The 18,496-nt window shown below is 43.6% G+C and overlaps 2 protein-coding genes across 3 annotated transcripts in view; both read right to left on the bottom strand.

Moving 5' to 3' along the window:
* LOC118452225 (trithorax group protein osa-like) overlaps positions 1–5,921 on the bottom strand; it is an 18,805-nt gene extending 12,884 nt beyond the window's left edge. Inside the window, exon 1 of the mRNA XM_035893769.1 lies at positions 5,850–5,921. The gene's annotated coding sequence lies outside the window, so the exon portion shown is untranslated. The remainder of the gene's footprint in view (positions 1–5,849) is intronic.
* Positions 5,922–7,465: 1,544 nt separating this feature from the next.
* Positions 7,466–16,575, bottom strand: USP49 (ubiquitin specific peptidase 49). Of its 2 annotated transcripts, none has more exons than XM_035893767.1 (6): positions 16,439–16,575; positions 14,103–15,513; positions 12,123–12,327; positions 9,485–9,593; positions 8,479–8,684; positions 7,466–7,677 (listed from the first exon to the last, which is right to left on the bottom strand). In XM_035893767.1, exons 2-6 carry the CDS (start codon positions 15,483–15,485, stop codon positions 7,487–7,489), a joined length of 2,094 nt encoding a protein of 697 aa, XP_035749660.1. In that variant the 5' UTR covers positions 15,486–15,513; positions 16,439–16,575; the 3' UTR covers positions 7,466–7,486. The 2 variants fall into 2 exon arrangements, with proteins under 2 accessions (XP_035749660.1, XP_035749661.1); XM_035893768.1 differs by having other exon boundaries at positions 7,558–7,677; positions 8,630–8,684.
* Between the last annotated feature and the right edge of the window lie 1,921 nt (positions 16,576–18,496).

Below are 18,496 nucleotides of genomic sequence, written 5' to 3' on the forward strand. Positions count from 1 at the left end.
ACTAAAATAAAACCGGCTGACCCCGCGATTAGGAGCCGTGCTTCTAGTGCGCTTGCACCGAGCTGTGAGACAGCTGGACACATTGCCAGAAACATTCAGTAATTAATTGGATTCTCTTGTCGCTCGCTGCTGCCTGGGAGCGTCCTTGAAGCAAAGGCAGCCTCGTTCATGAGCACAGCATGGCACACATCAGCTTAAGTCATTAGTGACGTAAATACCAGAAACTTGAAGCAGAAACTGGAGGCCGTTCTGACTTCAAGCCCCTACAGAAGTCACTGGAACAAATAGGAAACCCACCCACGCTCCAGCCTGGCTCCTCAGCCAAGGAAGCGGCGCAGCATTTCACTCGGGCTGCCGGGGGGGTTTGTATTGAGGGAAAACTCCTCGTCTTCTATCCCGCCTCTGCCAACAGCACCCTTCCAGCAACCTTAACTTAGAGCGGGATTAACTTTTCAAAGTGCTGAAGATTAGCTTTAATTCTGCCCTTACTCAAGAGCGAAGCTTGCAGGGCATTAGCAGAAGCAGGGTCTCCCCGGCAGCGCCCTGCCCAAGCCCACTGCACCTTAAGGGAGCTCGCCTGGGCAGCACTCCTCTCGGAGAAGCTGTTTCAAGTTTCTAAGTTGTGTTTTAAGTTTCTTTTACGGAAAGGCAGCCCTGTAAAAAAAAAAAGTTTTACTGGCAAAAAACTTATCCACTTGTTCCTTTCCTGTAAACTGCTCATTAAATGTACAGAAGGCTGTGGCTTAAAGAGTTTGTGACTGCTTAACCAAAGCTGAAGTTAAGCAGAGAAAAAAATAGGACCTAATTATCTTTTACGTGGGCTCTAGGTTGCCAGTGGTAAGTTACTGTAGTTTTACACATCTGATAAACTAGGCAAAAACCTGGGTTTTCACATGGCAATATGTGGTTCATCTTGTAGCAGTAGGAAATAGAGCCAGGCCTAGTGACGCCATTTAATACATGTAAGGAGAGCGAAGGTGACGCTTGCTATGAAAACGCTGTTCCTAAATCAGAGGCGTGGAGTTACGAAGCACAAAGACTGTGCTAGCTGTGCAGAAGAGAAGGAGCCTCACGGGTGGTTCTCCTGATTTCTCAGCTACCGATTCCGCTCAGCGGCGCCCCACGAGCCTGCGGCGACGTTATCCATGTGCGTAGCTCTAGCCTGCCCGTGCTATCGTACGTTCTTGAACCTTGCCTAGCCACCAACGCGGCACGGGTTCGTACCAACAATGTTGTAGCAGTACAAATTATCCCCACGGTACGGACAGGGTTATCTAAGGGAGTAAGGCTAGCCTAAGGACTTCACACTTAACCCTGCCCACATTGAAGGGATGTGGTTGCTTCTCTTTAGCAGAAGCACCATTCAGAAGCCCCACGCTTGCGTAAGGACATGCTCACACAAAAAGTGGCTGTAAAGCAGGAACAGAAACGAGAGGAGGCCTCTACTCCAGCTTCCACCAAGCCCTAGTTTGATGAGTCAGGGCGCAGCGCTTCAGCATGGGGGGAAAAAGAAAATTCACCACCTGCCACCTCTATTGGAACTACGTTATCACGACCAAAAATTACAAATCAAATTAGGCAAAGTAATCATCTCCCTTCTCGCTTCCAGTTATGCCAAGCACTAACAGTGACGTAGGCTTTAAGTGGGTAGCTCCTTTCTAAAACTTGATAATCTGGGGTGCTGTTCCTTAGGAACAGTAACATCTCATGGAAAAGCACCATTCGTTTTGCCAGTATGAGACTACCGATGAGAGAATGTTTTTTGCCATAGAACCAGTAGGAGCTTGCTGCTAACGAGGCTGCGTTTGGATTGCGCTAATGTCCCTGCCTGCAAAACACGCAACCCTCTAACACACGGGGTGCCCTCATCGGATGCTTCCTGTCTCTTCATGACAGCTTATTGCTGTGGTTGGCTTGGCTTTCTTTTTATTGGTCGTTTCACTCATCCCAACTCCTTCCCTACCCGCTCCGGCCTGCACAAAATCAGTAGTACGGCAGTTCAAGAAGAACCCTAAGGGCACAGCACTTTGCTGTAACTGCGATGCATTCTGCATCGTGCACAAGCTTCAGCACAATAAATAGTTAACAGTGGTTAAAGTCAGTCTTGGGCCCCCATTGCAGAGCTCATTTTTAAGATGTAAGAACATACCTTTTGAAAGTACTTTGGCCCACTATCCTTTAAACAAGTGGAACCCATACACAAAATAAAAATCAGTACAACAGAAGGAGCGGCCTAAAGGCACACCCCTAAAATCAACTAAGACAAATAATCACTAGTCGGTACAGGTAACGAACGTATGCAGCTTCTGATCATTTAAATGTGTGGGTTTACAAATTTAGAAGCTTGCTGCAATGCTTCACATTCCCATCTGCAATAAACAGGTATCAGTATTAATGTAATAGACACCAAAAATCCACTGAATTGAGGATTTGTATTCCCACAGGCAATAAATTCTCCACCTAAGTCCGTCCTATCTGGTCCCAAACCTGCTGAAAGGATTAGATGCACACAAAAAGGCAGTGTTCAGAGCTGGTGCTTGGATTTTATGATTTACTTTGAAGAAGGGGCACTTGACCACCTTACATAACTATCTATTGCATATTAAATTTACGCAGGCGTTACCACGGCGCGCTTTTGCTTATGTGTGGAAGTATTTGCCAGGCTGCTAAGGGGAAACCTGTGCAAACACTGCCATGGCAATGGGAACTGTATTTTTTTTTTTTTTTTAAATTTCTAAACCAGCAATTATCATTACGTTTGTAACCAACGGTGCTCCCCAAAGCCACAGCTGCTTCTACCAAAACCTCCACTGAAGTTTTTAATCCTTGCTCTATGCTACGTGCTCTGAGAGATGCCGATATACTGACCCGACTGGAGGGGCCTGGATGACGTAAGAAAATTTAAGAAGCCAAATCTAATCCGCCTTTGAACAAGCTGTTATTGGAATTATTACAAATAGAGATTTCAAGCATGTAACTCTAAAACACTAGCTTCTGAGCTCGCTGGCAAACTTCATTCGCATACAGATATGGAAGAGAAAGATGTCAGTGATACCGAGTACCTGTAAAAACACACAAATCTGCCTGCTGCGTCAGCCAGGAGGCGGGAATTCACAGTTTATTTCCCAATGTTTCTGCCCCACGCAAAATATTATTGGATACAAGGCACCAAATCTAAGGAACCATACAAAATTAGTTCACAAAACTGTGAAAGGTAAAAACTCATCTCCCTGTCTCCCGCTTACGTAGTTCTCATCCTGCAACACCACTGACTTCCACTGGAGCTCATCCCGGGGTAATCTGGCAACAGCTAGAAGTTTCATTAGTCTCTCTCCTTGGGATGCAATTAAGCGTATTCAGGCCTGGGGACGTTACAATCAATAAAACAGTTTCTAAATTACCACCAAGACAATATTTATGCTAGAAGCCTTGCCTTCTAAAAGCAAAACCCCCTTCTGATAGTGAGTCCATAGGACACACTTCATGCTTTTACCATTTCCAGTTTTATTCTTACGCTCAAAAAACCATCTGGAATTCCCTAAGTAAGTGGGGGTGGCACTGTCACCCAGAAAAGTTTGACGTCAAGCATTTAACATGCATTATTCCGTTTGCTGCCTCACATGAACAACTTCAAAGGCAGACCAGAGAATTGTTCTGGTCAGACCTAACGGGGAAAAAATTGTTTTTTCAGTGCTTTGCAGAGGAACTGGTTTTGCAGTATGCATAGTTTAACTTGGGAACACAGCCAGTAAAGGGATAGCATGAAGGCAAACTTATGTAACTAACCTGCTAGTGGAATAAAGTTAGCTAAAATAAAGCGTTTTCCAACAACTACAGCAGATGCTGTATCACGCCTGGCCATGAATACATGAAGATTCTTCATTCTTAAAAACGTAAAATTAAGGAATGCCAATTTACTTACAAGTTGACTGGATAAGGACATGCTGGACAGTTCTGTCCCAAAGGCTGCATACTCACGAGGCCGACAGCCTGCCAGCGTACAGTGGCTTCCTACGCCTTTAGGCAAAAACCTGCAAGGCGCCAAGAACCTCACACTTGCTCTGAGCATCTCTCAAGGCAACTGACTCCTTGCTACAAGACTGGAACCCCGGTACAGGAATCCCAGCACATAGAAAAACCAATTCTGCTCCCAGTTGTACCTAAATAGAGGTTTTTATGTCGCAGGCACTTAGCTTGCAACTCACAACAGTGACCACTGAACTCCACGCATGAGTTAAGTCACATCATCTGCCCGGGTATTTGCAAAAGCAGAGCCTAAACCTGGAATTATTCTAAATACGCATCAGCGTACTAGCAGGATTTGAAGCCATACCATTAAAGGAGGGACAAAGTTTGCTTTACAGACTACCCTTTGTCAGGCTTCACTGTAATTGCAAGTCATATTTTCATCTTACTGATGTAGAGAGGTAATTTCCAGTCCGAGTTTCTGGCAAACAGGACACTATAAAACAGTGTCCACCATGGAGGGAGCATTGGGCTATGCTTATATAAAGAAGCCTGCAGTAGACAAATATAAACCAAACAGCATAAAAAATGCTATACGCTATCGCTTCCAAATAAAAGCTAAATATTACAGAAACCTCACAGTGTTGGAAAAAGCAAGTTTATTTACTTTGAAGTATAATTCATTCCTTCCCTATCAGGGCAATCATTTTTCTGCCTGCAGTATCTCCACATCTCAGCACAACGAGGCTAATGTCATATGGAGAGGCCACTAATGTCAAAAGACGTCACCAGCAAATGCTACAAAATCTGCTTGGGCAATCAGACACAGCAACGGCTACCGGCACGCTCCCAGCTCCCCGCTCCCCTCTGCAACCTCCTTGACTCACGTGACAACTGTATTACTACCTGAATTCAAATATTAATGCCAAACACTCAGTCAAAAGATGAGCATTCATAGCGAAGAGTCTCGGCTCACTGCAGTAACAACTAATGCTGCACTCCGGTTTGCATTTCTGTCAAATTTTTATACAAACGGCCAGCACGGCGAGGGGGGTCAGCAAGCGAACGCACCACAGTAAACCATGACTGTCACTTAGAAGAATATAATCCTCTGAATGGGTGGATAGGCCTGGAAGGACTGATGCATGGGAAAAATACGAGTTTTCCCTTCCACCTCTGATCAAAAAGGCAATGTTAAGCACAATTTTTCCTTTCATTTTCCTTTTGAGACACAGAGTCTTCACAGAGCATGTTTTGCTCTAGAAAAGAACCCATCACGTATCTGATAATCACAAGCATTTCATTTTGATTCGTTCAGGAATGTCAACTTCTACCTGAGCTGAACCCAACTCAGCTTCCCCTGCAATCAGCAGTCACATTTACTTTTGTGGGATCTCAATTTGGCCTATTGTATTTTTATTAGTTTTATTTACTGGTAGCACAAAAAAATCCCCTACCTAGTAAATACATCGATATACAGACATTCGTAAGAAATCCTTCCAGACCCTGCTACATTTAGAGAACCGAAACTAAAACTTTTTAACCAGTTCCCATAGGATGGTTTCAAACTGTCTCATCTCGAAAAAAATAACAGCGTATGATCTCAAAATTATCCTTAATTGTCAAAAAGACAGTTTCTGTAGGCTCAAAAAGCAGGATGTTGCTCAGACATACAAGAAACGGGAAACTTTAAGGACAGAGGAGACCCGGTGCGACATTGTGCTCTGACAAAATAAAAGTTTCTTGTTTGTTGTGCTCATCTCTGCATGGCTGAAGCGATTAACAGCAGCCAAAGTAAGAGAGACCAGTTTGCCCATAGGACAGGAGATTAAAAGTCACAGAAGTGACAGTGGAAAGAGAGGAATGGTATTTGGGAAACTTACCTCTTCACCCCTCCAACAACAACGTAGGGTTGTCAGCGTGTGTCTGATGGGCAAATGCTGACAAGAATAAAAAAAAGAGGAAGGAAGAGAAACACTTTCAGAACTTCTCTGCCTGAAAATGGAACCAATTTTTTTGAAGAACATCGTACTTTAGATTACTGCTCCTTTAGCCACTTATTAAAAAACCCAACAAACCACCAAGATTGAAAGACGTCCCGTCTCTTTGCAGCTACGTATTCAGATTGGATTAAAACATGAAATGTGAACAGCCAAACCCCAAATTATAAAAACACCTGAGGTGCAGCTGTAGGCTGAGAAGTGACTATAAGCAGCCAACTAAGGCTCTCTGTTTCTCACAGAATTCTAAAATCAAGATGATGACAGATGCAGACATTTTTAGAGCCTTTCCAACTCAACATGGAATTTGAGATTTAACCGCGTTCCTTCCCTTTATGTCCCAGCAGAAATAAAGATTTCACAGGCTAAATCCTGCACACTACACCTGTGCAACCTCACTGCCTCCAGTTAGTCTGGGCCTTGTGTGACAACCACAATTAATGACTATTTCCATTACAGAAGCAGCAGCAGAAGCTAGCTCTGTCTCTCACCGCTGTGGTATTACCACCACCCCGTTCCCCTGAGGAAAACAAGCCACACTTGTAAAAAAGTGCTAGTTTGCCAGTGTAAGATGCCTCCATGCTCCACGCTTCTGCTGCCACAAGCTGTGCAAGCCAGGGCTCAGACTTCTTTATAAACCTGGTCAACAAAGTTATGCCAGCAGAAGCCTGTAGTATAGGGCTTTGTTTTCGCTGCCACTGTAAACAGAGGAGAAACACAGGTACATTCCTGTTTTATTACAGGGGTTTGTTTGTTTTTAAAAACACCTTCTCCAGAGCAGAACTGTTTTAAAATCACATTCCTAGTGAATTTAGCTGCCAATTCAGTTCAGCCCAGAGAATAAACCACCAAGCACGCACACACCCCCAGTACCACTGAGAAACAGAGCTGTTGACAAAGCTTGCCAGCCACGGGTTTGCCCTCAACTGACGGCAAAGAAATTGGTATCGCAGAGATAGCTGAGGCCAGGGGGAATAGTTTCTCTGGTAAAAGAACGTTAAACATTTCTCCAGCAAGAATGGCTCTCAGGGCAGTCAACTCCATCTATCCAACAACCGTTCAAATAAATACCTGGGTGACCGTGTGATTCAAACCCTGGAAATCTGCATGTCAGTTAAAGGGGAGGGTACTATACCTGTTCCTTCTGGAGTTTTATCAGCGTTACTAGGTACTGATGGTTTTTGAAGCCAGTTGAATGCTTCTATTTCCTGTTTGTGTTCATTTGTTACACGCCTTACGCAATTCCTTTTTGATATGAGATGAATGATATACAGCATCAAACTTTCTCGTTTCATTTTGTGAGCATAATTTAACAACAAGACGCTTTAGAAACAAGATTCTGACTACAATCTTACATGTCAGAATTGCACAGCTCGATATGCTTCTCCAGACCCCAGGCGGCAAACATCATGACCTGATCCCCTTCCTGCAGCGAGCCTTTTTCCTACCAAGAGGAAAGATGTGAACGCCAATGGTTTTAAAAAAAACTGAGACTGTTGATTGAGTTACAGAGCTCCCCATCATGGGAATGTCAGTCTTCTGTCCTTATCGCTATTTTTGGACGGCACCTGAGCTTGGAGTTGTTTTTCTGAGATTCTTGCTTTGTCCTGCACTGTTCTTTGAGTGTAAAAAAGAATGTAGGCCTGGGTTTTGCACACCTCCTCCACGCTACATACATTCAGTTTGGAGTCATTGCAGTGGACCCAAAAACCTAGGAATCAAAGTGAGAAAGAGGACATTAGTAAGGGAGGTATAATTCCTTCTGAATGCGTTTTGGAACTGTTCATAGGAAACATCCACAGAGAAAAAGGGCAATGTAGGAGAAAAGGCATCTCTGTCTTCTTCTCTACAGATGCTTTGGAAAGGAGTTTCTGATCTGGAGAACATTTTGATTGTTTCTGAGCCGGTAACAGAGTTTAGAAATACCAAATCATAACTTAACCAATTGTGTATTATAGTCTGAAAACTCAATTAGGAAAATAAAAATTCCCTGGAGACAGGCAATTTGTACCTCTTTCTCCACAAGTCAGGAGGCTGAGTCAATGCTAATTCAGCTGCAGAAAGAGACTGCTGGAAATTCACAAAAACCCTGCGGATGTTATTCATGAATAGCTCCTGTCCAGTCTCAAAACACTTTCTGTTTATCTCATCATCCCAAGGATACTGAGAAGAGACACCCAGCTGGAGCAGCTCCACGGAGTTACATCGCGTGAGAAAATGAAGCATTCATGCTGTTAACAGCAAGCAATAAAAGGCATCCCGAAGGGCCGCAAAGCGAAGAGCAGCAATCTGTGGCTTTATGCAAAAAAAAAAAAAAAAAAAAAAAAAAAAAAAAAAAAAAAAAAAAAAAAAGGGAAAACATGCTACTAGCAATACATTCTGGGAAACAAACTACTGAATGTCAGGAAACTTGATTCCAAACAACTTCGTTCATAAAGCTTTAAAGCATTATGGCTATGGAAGAAAATGGGAGTTTCTTGAATTTGTTTCCCCCGTAATAAGGCACACGCACCTCCCTCTGTGTTGTAGCAATATGCTGTGTAGTGTCCTGAGCCAAACCCTTTCCCGTGATGCATCACCACAGCGGAGAGGTCATAGACAAAGGTCTCTTTGTCAAGAGAGGAGAGAGAGTCCCTGCAGCAGTAAGGTTCCATGTTTAATACCTGGTCAAAGAGGACATGGACCCCAATCTTCTCACGGTGATTACGTTCAGACCACCTGCAAACACAAGGGCACGAATCAAAGACTCGGGATCCGGCTTCTCAACAGCGGTACAGGGCTGTGGGAAGATGCACACGGAAGTAGCCACGGCTAAACAACTCCGACGAGCTTGCTGTGCCAGCGTCAAGTAGGCATCATATAATTTTTTCCTTCTGTTTTCACTCTAACATCTAGGACAGTCATCTTTTGCATACAGCCGATTCTGTCATTGACGCCCATTTTTTATAGTTAGGATATTGTTGAGATTTGCAACAGCCAAACACAAAGCAAGCCAAACATCTATTGTGACAGTCAAACAGCATTTAAAATACTCAGTTATATAACTATAAACCCCACACACCTCACTTGCCTGTACTAAACATTTTAGAAACTTTTCATAATATTTGGAACTTTGCTATGTTTTATTCAACAGTAAATACATATTATTAGCATTTAACTATCACGGGCTTCCAGCTTCAACAAATCTTTCCCTCAGCCGATCAGTTCATCCATCTCTCAGCCACTGTTTCATGTTGTCTGCAAACTCGGACAAACACCATTGAGTACAATTCAAGGAAATCGGTATTAATCTTTACAAAACTTTATATTGTGTGTATAGTAGAAAACATGCTACCAACAGGCTACTGACTGTAATGTATGTAGTACTCTGAGAGGGTATCAGATCTAGTTTGGGTAAAAAGTTTATAAACATGTATTTCCCAGAATGCGAGAGAAGTTACAGGCCCACACTAATCACTTCCTTCCAAAAAGACAGAGGCGAGTCGCTTGCCTGACACCATGGAGCGTGCCCCACTCACCTGAATCGTTTAAGGTGCAGTCGGAGGACCTGAGGTAGTCTGTAGATCATTAACTGCTTTTTAGCTTCACTCAGAACAAGAGGTTTAGGAGAAGACTTTCGCCGTTTGCCTACCAAAAGAAAAAAAAAAAAAAATCAAGGCAAAGATTGTTAGGATGTAATTGATTTTCAGAAGGGGAAAAGAGCATGTTCTGAACTCTTCTTCTTCTTCCAGGAGCAGTAGTCCAGTTCACATGTGCTCAGGATGGGCACGCAAGCAAACATTTCTTATGGATTCCTTCACAGAGCAGGAACTTCTCTAGGATCAAAACTCATGTGTTTAAAAATAGAATCATAGAATCGTTTGGTTGGAAAAGTCCTTTAAGACCATCAAGCCCAACCGTTCCCCTAACCCTGCCATCCCACCACTGGCCCTCAGCACCTCGTTGCCCAGCTTTTAAATCCCCCCAGGGATGGGGACTCGACCCCTTCCCTGGGCAGCCCCTTCCAGTGCTTGACAGCCCTTTTGGGGAAGAATTTTTTCCTAATACTCAAGCTAAACCTGCCCTGGCACAACTTCAGCCCATTTCCCCTCATCCTATCGCCCGTTACCAGGGAGAAGAGACCGACCCCCCAAATACTTAAACGTTTTCACTTTTGTGATGCTCATAATCACACGACCAGTTACCACCTTCAAGCTGCTCATGCTGATGTTTTGCTCTTGAGAAATACACCAGAAATATTAAGACAAATCTAGTGCCAAAGACATCTAGGGCTGTAGCAGTTTCAACAGGTGAACTACCAGCATACAAATAATAGTATTTGATATTGTATTCTGTCTACTACTGTGATCCCCTTATACCACTAGAGTAAGGCTCGTAGTAGCAAGCTTCACTAGCTCAAGAATATTCAGACAAGTCAGATGAAAATGCTTCCAGCAAAGTTCCACCTCTTGCAGGGTGTCTGCGTGTCCAAAACAACCTCTGAACCGAAACTGGAGAAGAGGGAAAAAAAGATTCCTCTTCCCAGTGATTACACTTTCCAGGACACTGAACATACTACTACAGCAGGAGGAAGACAGGTGGCTTTCAGAGCTTCCAATAAGAAATGTACCTGTTAATTAGATTTCTGCACCTCACTGCACTGCTTCAGAACAGATGGGTTGCTCCTCCTCCACCACGTCTGACAAGCAGTGCCCCCAATAGTTTTTGGCACCTAGACGCAGGCTTGGTTGCCTTTCCCTGACTTTTTTTCAGCTGGCTTAGGTTTTCTTAGCCAGTTAGCTCTGAAGTAACTGTTAAAATTCGGGCTTTCCCAAGGAATCAAAGAAAAGAGAGTTAAGAGGAAGCTGTACTCATCCCTATCGACACTTTGTCAACGTTATTTGTGCACCAGAACCTGTTCAAATTATATTTGGCTTTGTTTCAAGAACATCTAGTCAACCATTATTTCCTAACGCTTTCTGAAGATGTTTGGTAACAGATTTGCAAGTTGATAGAGAACAGATCTCTACAAATACTTGCTACTTCAGCTGCTTAGTTGCAATCCAAGTCAAATTATTGGCATTTTCCTCCCAAGGGGATGAACATTTGCCACAAATACCTGCATGAAAAAAAAAAAAAAAATCAAATCCAGCTTATCAGAGTAGCTGAGCTGCATGATTATACCCAAGGCTAAAATTATTTTCAAGCATATAATGACCTTACACTCAGCCCTACTACAGGAAAGCAGAAGTCATCTTCTAGCTGAGCACAGCAAAACACGTGCATTCATATAACAGGTAATACATTAACCCGAGACTCCCAGAATAATGTCAGTTCATTGCTTCTTGACAAAATGCCTACAGAGAGATGGAAACTCTAACCTGGCGGCAGACCTTAAGAACTCCGCATTTGTGATTTCTGGTTAACGGATTCAATCAAGAACAAGCAGCATATAGATGACTTGTTATAAAAGCTTTCCTGCCACGCGGAGATGAACAAGCCGTAGGGACTAAAGTTCCTTTTTCTGTCTCTAAATCCAACCCCTTTCCCCCCAAAAAAAAATTTTGGAAGTCGCCTTTCCCTTCCAGCACAAGCAGCAAGAGCAGTTCTGACCAGGGTTGTATTAAACCCTTAGTAAATTGTGCTGCTGCATGGCAGAAATGAGAGAAAAATGACATACTGGCTCCAAAGTGGTGCCCAAAGGAGCAGAAGCCATCAACAGGAGGAAACAGAACAGCATGAGCAGCAAGAAGAACAGTTTCCCTATACATATAGGCCACGATACACGTTTTCAGACACACAAAACACACATCAGAAACGTTAAAGGCTGAGAGAGCTGGGCTTGTTCAGCCTGAAGAAGAGAAGACTGAGAGGGGATCTCATCAACACGTACAAATATCTCAAGGGTGGATGTCACGACGACAGAGCCAGACTCTTTGCAGTGGTGCCCAGCGACAGGACAAGGGGCAATGGGCACAAACTGAAACATAAGAGGTTTCAGTTGAACACGAGGAAAAACTTCTTTACTCTGAGGGTGACCGAGCACTGGAACAGGCTGCCCAGGGGGGCTGCGGAGTCTCCTTCTCTGGAGATATTCAAAGCCCACCTGGACGACGTCCTGTGTAACATGCTCTAGGAGAACCTGCTTGGCAAAGACATCAGCAGGATCCGACTTACTGTTGCATTGGTCGCACGCGTATATCCTCCCTTCCAGAGCTTCGGTCTCGGTGAACTTGGCCAACATCTCTGTCAGCATGCACTCTGTCTGATTAACAGGGACGATTCCTTTCTCGATGGAGTGATAGCGCTCGGGGAATTCCAGGGAAAGATCCCAAAAGGGCTCAACAGTGTTGGATTTGTAGTTGCATGTTATGCAGGTGACCTGGGAATGAAATGTGTACACGCAAATGAAGTTACGTACAGGTACACCTGCGGACTGGCATTTACTGTCACATCTAAAGAGCAAGTTTTTGCCCAAAAGGCAGTGCAGTTTCACAGATAGAAAGATGATCTCCAAGTCAAGTGAAATGCTACTTATTTCCAGCCTGAAAGCTGTCTACCTTGAGCAGGTAATTCAAAATACTTTCTCAATTCTCAAAAAAATGGAGACAATATTCACCTCTATGGGATTCACTTCCTCAGCTAAACACCATGACAGGTACAACACCAATTCACAGTTGGGTAACAAGCACCTTGGATCTGTTTTCTACTACAAAACGTACACGTTAGCATTTATCATGCAGTCTTCCTTCCATATTTTCTCTGCTTTCCTTGCATATTTCAAAGTGTGTCATTCCTTTAATGTTTCATCTGCTAACTAAATAAAAATTATTCATGAATGGAGCATGAAAGAACAAACTTCAGGTGCACTTGTTCTCTTACGTCATCCCACAGTATTACAAATAAGAACAGCAGAAAAGTTTTCAGTTAAACTCAGAGGCAGCAAGTGGGAACATGAGGGGGTAACACAACCAGAAAGCAGGTCTGGTCAGACTGTGCGTTCCTATGAGAACCAGCCGCCAGAAACCGACTTCCAACCTTGCAGCTTCATGCACTGAAGGGCCCGGTAACTTCAAGCGTAGAGGGGTTTGAAATTAAATACGGTACATGCACACAAGAGTTACGTAAGCAGAATAAATAGCTCGGCAAGTTATTTATGGTGTATTATAGTAACAGCTAAATTACACTGATCTGTGAACATCTTCATGCTGTTAACAGAGACCTACCACCGAACCTAGAACGTGCACCATTTTCCAGTTGTCTCTTGACAACCGAACAAGGAGCTTTTAGTTAAGAAGTCCGTGTGGTTCACGCACTGCAGAGATGATTCCAATGAACCATGACTTCAAGCATCCTTTCCCTGAAAAGCCAAAAGCTTAAACTTGAAAAATACACCTTTTTATCTTTAATCTGCACATAAGTTCTTAGGAGTCGTAAGCTTAGTAAGAACGGCACCGAGAAGGATGATATAAATAGTAATGAGAATGCACACATAGAATACGCTTCGTGGTCTGATCTTGCAAACCCTTGAGTGTCAAGTCATGCACAAGTTTCCTTTCTTCTGGAAAGCAAAGGTAGTTGAGGACTTTCAGAATGCCCTGGGTTCTCAGGGTCTGCCTTGTGGGGAATAACACATGTCAGACAAGGGAACGGCACAGGAATCAGAGACCAAGCACCATGGCAGGCACTTTCAGCTCCTACACAAACTCAGGTTCAGCACACTCAGTATCTCAAGATGACTTTCATATGCCTGCAAAAAAACCCCCAATTGTCACAGAGTTTTTTCTTTATAGCACAAGATGACCGCCCTCTCTGTCCTTCATCGCATTCTTTCTAGCCATGGAAACAAAACCAGGAAAGAACAAAACAAATTACAAAGACACTTTAAAAACATGGTAAGAACTTAAAACCAAGGGCTCAGAACTTCGGTATTTGTGCAGATTTCATTCTGAAGTGGCAAAAGTCAACTGAATTTACAAGACATGTGACAGGGGTCAAAAATGCTGACAACCTGCACAGCAACCCAACAGGTTTCTTTCTCAGGAGGCACCCCTAACCAATTCCTCTTACTTATCCGGTGGTTCCTCAAGAAACAAGAGCCTTTGCTCCTTGGTGTGAATGGCTCCAACTGATTTCTCTGCAAAAGTAGGTGCATACCTGACTAAGCAACTGCCCATGAAAAATGGTGTTCACCACCTTCAGGACCTGCTTGGTGAGCTTCCTCTGTGAGAAAGGGATAAGGATCCTGCGCTTCGTTCCTTCCGACTCCAGCTCCTGCTGTACTTTATCCAGCAACTCGCAGAGAAATTCCTGAGCATCCTGCTGATCGTAACCTCGAAACGCTGGGATCAGACTCCACACAGAATGCAGCATGGCAAAGGGCGACACGAGCGCCCACTTGCCAGACCACATCACTCTGAAGAGGGTGTGCAATTCGTGACAGAGGGAGATGTGCTTTGAACTTGGTTCCTTGGGTTGTATTAGTTCTAAACTCCTGCTTATTGAGGAGCCACCATTTAAGCCAGCTGGCAAGCTCTGCGTGCCATATGATCCCACTTTGTCAGTCTTCCCTGACTCATTAGCAGCAGACCCATTTGCCAATTTGCCAGGCATCCTAGACTTCCCATTCACAGTTTTGGCTAAGAGTTCTTCTGTTTCACAGAGATCAAGTGTCAAAAAACATTCTCTAAATTTCTGGAGGTGACTTAGCACTTGCAGAATAGAATTCATGTAACATGTGTTTCCCAGGTTCCTTAGACCCGTTACCCCGGGAGTCATCAGAGGCTTACGCCGGATGGAATAAAACTGTTTGAATCTGCTGCTCTGCATCTGCCTTGAGGTAGGGGAAGCGGTCGCCACCTCCCTGAATTTCCTTGGAATCAAGTTCTCTCTGTGCACGTGAGACAACAGCCTTGCACTCTTCCTCGGAGGAGTGTTTGCCAGCTCCTCCAGGAGTTGTCTCTTCATCTCCTGCCGCCGCTGCCTAGCTGCCTCCTTCTTTTTCTCCAACTCCTCCATTTGTTTCTTTTGTTTTAATTTTAGCTGGCCTCTAGAGCTCTTATCAAACCAGGTCCGTAGCGCCTTTGCAAGCAAGGACTGGCGCCTGTGCCAGAGAGCTGTAAGCATCTGAGATTGTCCCTGAGGGCTCCTTTGATGGCTGCACATGTCCTCTCCCAAAGCCATTGATCGCAATGTCCTGCCACTTCTTGTTGACGGATCATGTTTTTGACTTTTAATTGCTGACAGAGAACTTCTCAGCAATTTCAAATCACCCTCCGGGTTATCATTCAAGACATAATCTTCACAAAGGTAACAAAAGACATACAGATCGTTAACTTCCATTGCCAACGGATGCCTGGTTTCTTCAAAGTGTTTAAGTGCATGCTCCTCGATATACCTCCCACAGGCTACGTGGGAGCACTTCAGACAAGCCCAGATAGATTCGGTTGTCTGGCAGTCCACGCAGTGCCACTTCTGGGGGTTCAGGATAGAGTGGTCCTGGGCGAGTCGTAGCCGCCCAACATGTTTGCATCTATCCATGTCTTACAGAAGTCTTCGCTGCTTTGACCTTGGAAGGCAAAAAAACAGAAAGAAAAGGATCTTAGAGCCACTATACATATTTAAAAAGATCTCTTTTGTACCAGCTGTAAAGACCTATAAAACTACAGATGTCACGTCTTGTCAATCCCAACGGCAGTTCTGCCTCAACCAACTACATTATTTCTGCGCGCTGTTTTTTTAAAAGCCGTTTTTAGTCCTAGTGAAAGATACTGGATTGACAAGGTCTACAGAATAAAACTGCCTATCTGTCTGCTAAGGACGGCCCAGACAGCTGCCAGCACGCCTTACCCAACCTGAACGTCTCGCTTCCAAGGAGAAAAAGATTAATTCAGTCCACACACGCATTTGATCTTTAGCTGCCCTCTTGAAATTGATACATACAAAATGAATTTGGAATTCGAATGCATGTCATCAGGAACTAGACTGAGGTTATCAACTTCTCGCAGAAGCCACAAAAATATCAGATAATTGTCATAACCAGCGCATTTGCAAGTCCACAGGCTTCACATTCTACCCTCGAATTCTTCGATTTCCCACAGGCTCCCAAACATTTTAACGTTTAAAAAAAAATCATCAGGGAAAAAAAAGAATGAAATGTGTAACACCATGTTATAGTAAACCTAAGGGAACTTCTGTATGTGTACATGTTTGCATGAGTACACATAAACAGAAAAAGCAACTGCTTTACTAAATTACTATATTGCAACTGAAAAGAAATCAAAGCAGGAATACTGGAAGGTGCAAAAAGCTTTCACTCCATCTCCTGCACCAATATGTTTTATAAAAGATATTCAGTTGTACAAAGAGCACAACTAAAACGCCGCATGCCAGCGCTCTGCTTTCTTTTGTACAATCCCTCCAACCCTCTGATCCAATGGAAAGAGATCGGGGTGCGGAAAGATCGCCCAGACCCACTCGCACGCCCTACTCACGGAGTCGTGTTTAAACATCCTTTTCTCCGCGACGCAGCATCCAGGGCCCGGAACATCCCCATTTCAGCCAAAGGAGTCTCGGCGGTTCCTCGAGAATTTAATTACTACTTAAGTCTTCATTGTAAGGCAGCACGTCTTCAAAGCCCTAGAGAGAAAATATTCTTGTGATGCACATAAACAAACTACGAACGCTGGCAGGGTTGCTTTTGAACACGATTAATCCCCTCAGTGCAAGAGCTACTGCAGAGAACACATTTACTACAGAGAAGAGAATTATCTGGAAGTCAAAGCATGAACGCACCTAGGAACCCAAATACGTTAAGAAACGTCACACAGAAGAGGAACTCTGGAATTTCGTTTTTCTGCATTCATTTTCTGACAATCTATAAATCTGCTGATCACATGTAGCCTCTTCATCATAAGTCTTTTGTAGTGGTTGACCCAACATATGGCAGAGAAAAAATCCGAGAAAAAAAAAACCCGAGCAAAAACGTGCACCTCCTGTGATCCCTTCAATTTTGGCTGCTTCGATAACTTGGTGAAAGAAGGGGGGAGGAGATGGGGAAAAAGAAAAAAAAAAACCCACAACCTGTCCTGAATTACATTTCATTTCTAGATGATTTTTCAAACAATAAAACCGAAGTAATGAATAGTTGTCAAGTGTGAACGGCAACGAGAACTACCGAGGAAAGAAAAATGGGAAGAACCTGCATTTTGCCAAAGGCGGAGAAGATTGTACAAACCTATCTGCTGTAACGATCCAGGACTCAATTAACTTGCTTACGCATCTACGACCCCAGCACTTCCATGCAACACAAAGTTGTGATGGGAGGGATGGCAACAACACCTACAAAGCGGCTGCAGACATCACAGAGTGTGTCAGGTCTGGCATACGGAGTATTTAATTACAAAAATCATTTTATGAGGGGCAAAGTTTAATACAAGCAAAGGCCATGGGACGCATTCCCAAAGCTTTAAGATAGGTATTGAACAGTTGCCTCGATCAGTCTGCAGAAAACCGAGCTGACCAGGCTAAGAAAACATATTTTTAGTGGTCCCCGAATTATGCAAATTTACTTTAATTACCGTCTTCTTCCAGTGACACTGCTGCTAGAGATGGAATCCGTTACAGAAAAATCAAAGCTTTTCTATTCTTTAACTCTTCTCGACTTCAGATTAAAGCACAAGTGGCCACTTCAGAACTCCTCTCCACAGAGCGATTCTGCAGTGCCTAAATAACCATTTTAGTTGTTTATTTAAAACAGTTCAAAAATCCGCTACACCTCTCCTTCGGGCTGCGTTCATTCACTCACAAATCCTAGGACCTGGAAAGACACTTTCGGAAATCCTACCTAAACAAAGGACTGATTTGGTCTCCTCTTTCCAAGTTGGAAACATCCCTTCCCACCTTCCTCCCTGACCTTTTTTCCCCCTCCTCTTTCTTCTTTATTTTTCTGCTCAGGTCTTGATAGAAAATTGTGGAATAATCCTGTCTAGCCTTGGTGAGACCAAGTGGCATAGATTCCAGCTTGAAAGAGTATAGACACTATGGTAACATTGACAGCCTTCATTTACATAAAAGAATACTAATTATGTTGTATCATCAACATCTGTGATTCTGCTCACTGCCATATGCGACAGTGTTGGGAATTTAACCCTTGAGTCTCACCAGCATATACGAGATTTGTACAGTGTAACAAAACCCGGACCTTATATATATAATTTTCTAGAGACCGATGAAACAGCTGCCGAGCGCAGTCGCTCACCAGCCCTGTAAGGTCTTGGGACACAATATTTTGAAAGAACACTGAATTTATCCGCAATTTCCAAGGAAAAAGGGACAATGCTGACATGTTGCTAGTTTCAGCTGGGTAACAGGCTACAAGGAAATCAATCACATGCCAGATACAGTGCATTAAAGAATCATGTTTAACAATGAAGTAGGCTGTCAGTATATAAATTATAAGGCTTTTGTCAACTGCTTTTGCTTTTCCTGTGTGGGCCAGCAAGATTTCCTGTTTGAGAAAAGAGATTTTAACAACGCTGGTCAGTTAACAA

The sequence above is a fragment of the Egretta garzetta genome, unplaced genomic scaffold (genome assembly GCF_000687185.1).
Source record: "Egretta garzetta isolate BGI_Z169 unplaced genomic scaffold, ASM68718v1 scaffold105, whole genome shotgun sequence".
Taxonomy (NCBI): Eukaryota; Metazoa; Chordata; class Aves; order Pelecaniformes; family Ardeidae; genus Egretta; species Egretta garzetta.

Excerpts from the sequence above, each read along its gene's own strand:
- USP49 (XM_035893767.1), bottom strand. The coding sequence starts at position 15,485 with ATGGATAGATGCAAACATGTTGGGCGGCTACGACTCGCCCAGGACCAC. Across the intron at positions 12,328-14,102 it reads ATGGGCAGTTGCTTAGTCAG|GTCACCTGCATAACATGCAA; the intron begins GTATGCACCTAC and ends TTTCATTCCCAG. Across the intron at positions 9,594-12,122 it reads CGCGTGCGACCAATGCAACA|GCAAACGGCGAAAGTCTTCT; the intron begins GTAAGTCGGATC and ends TTCTTTTGGTAG.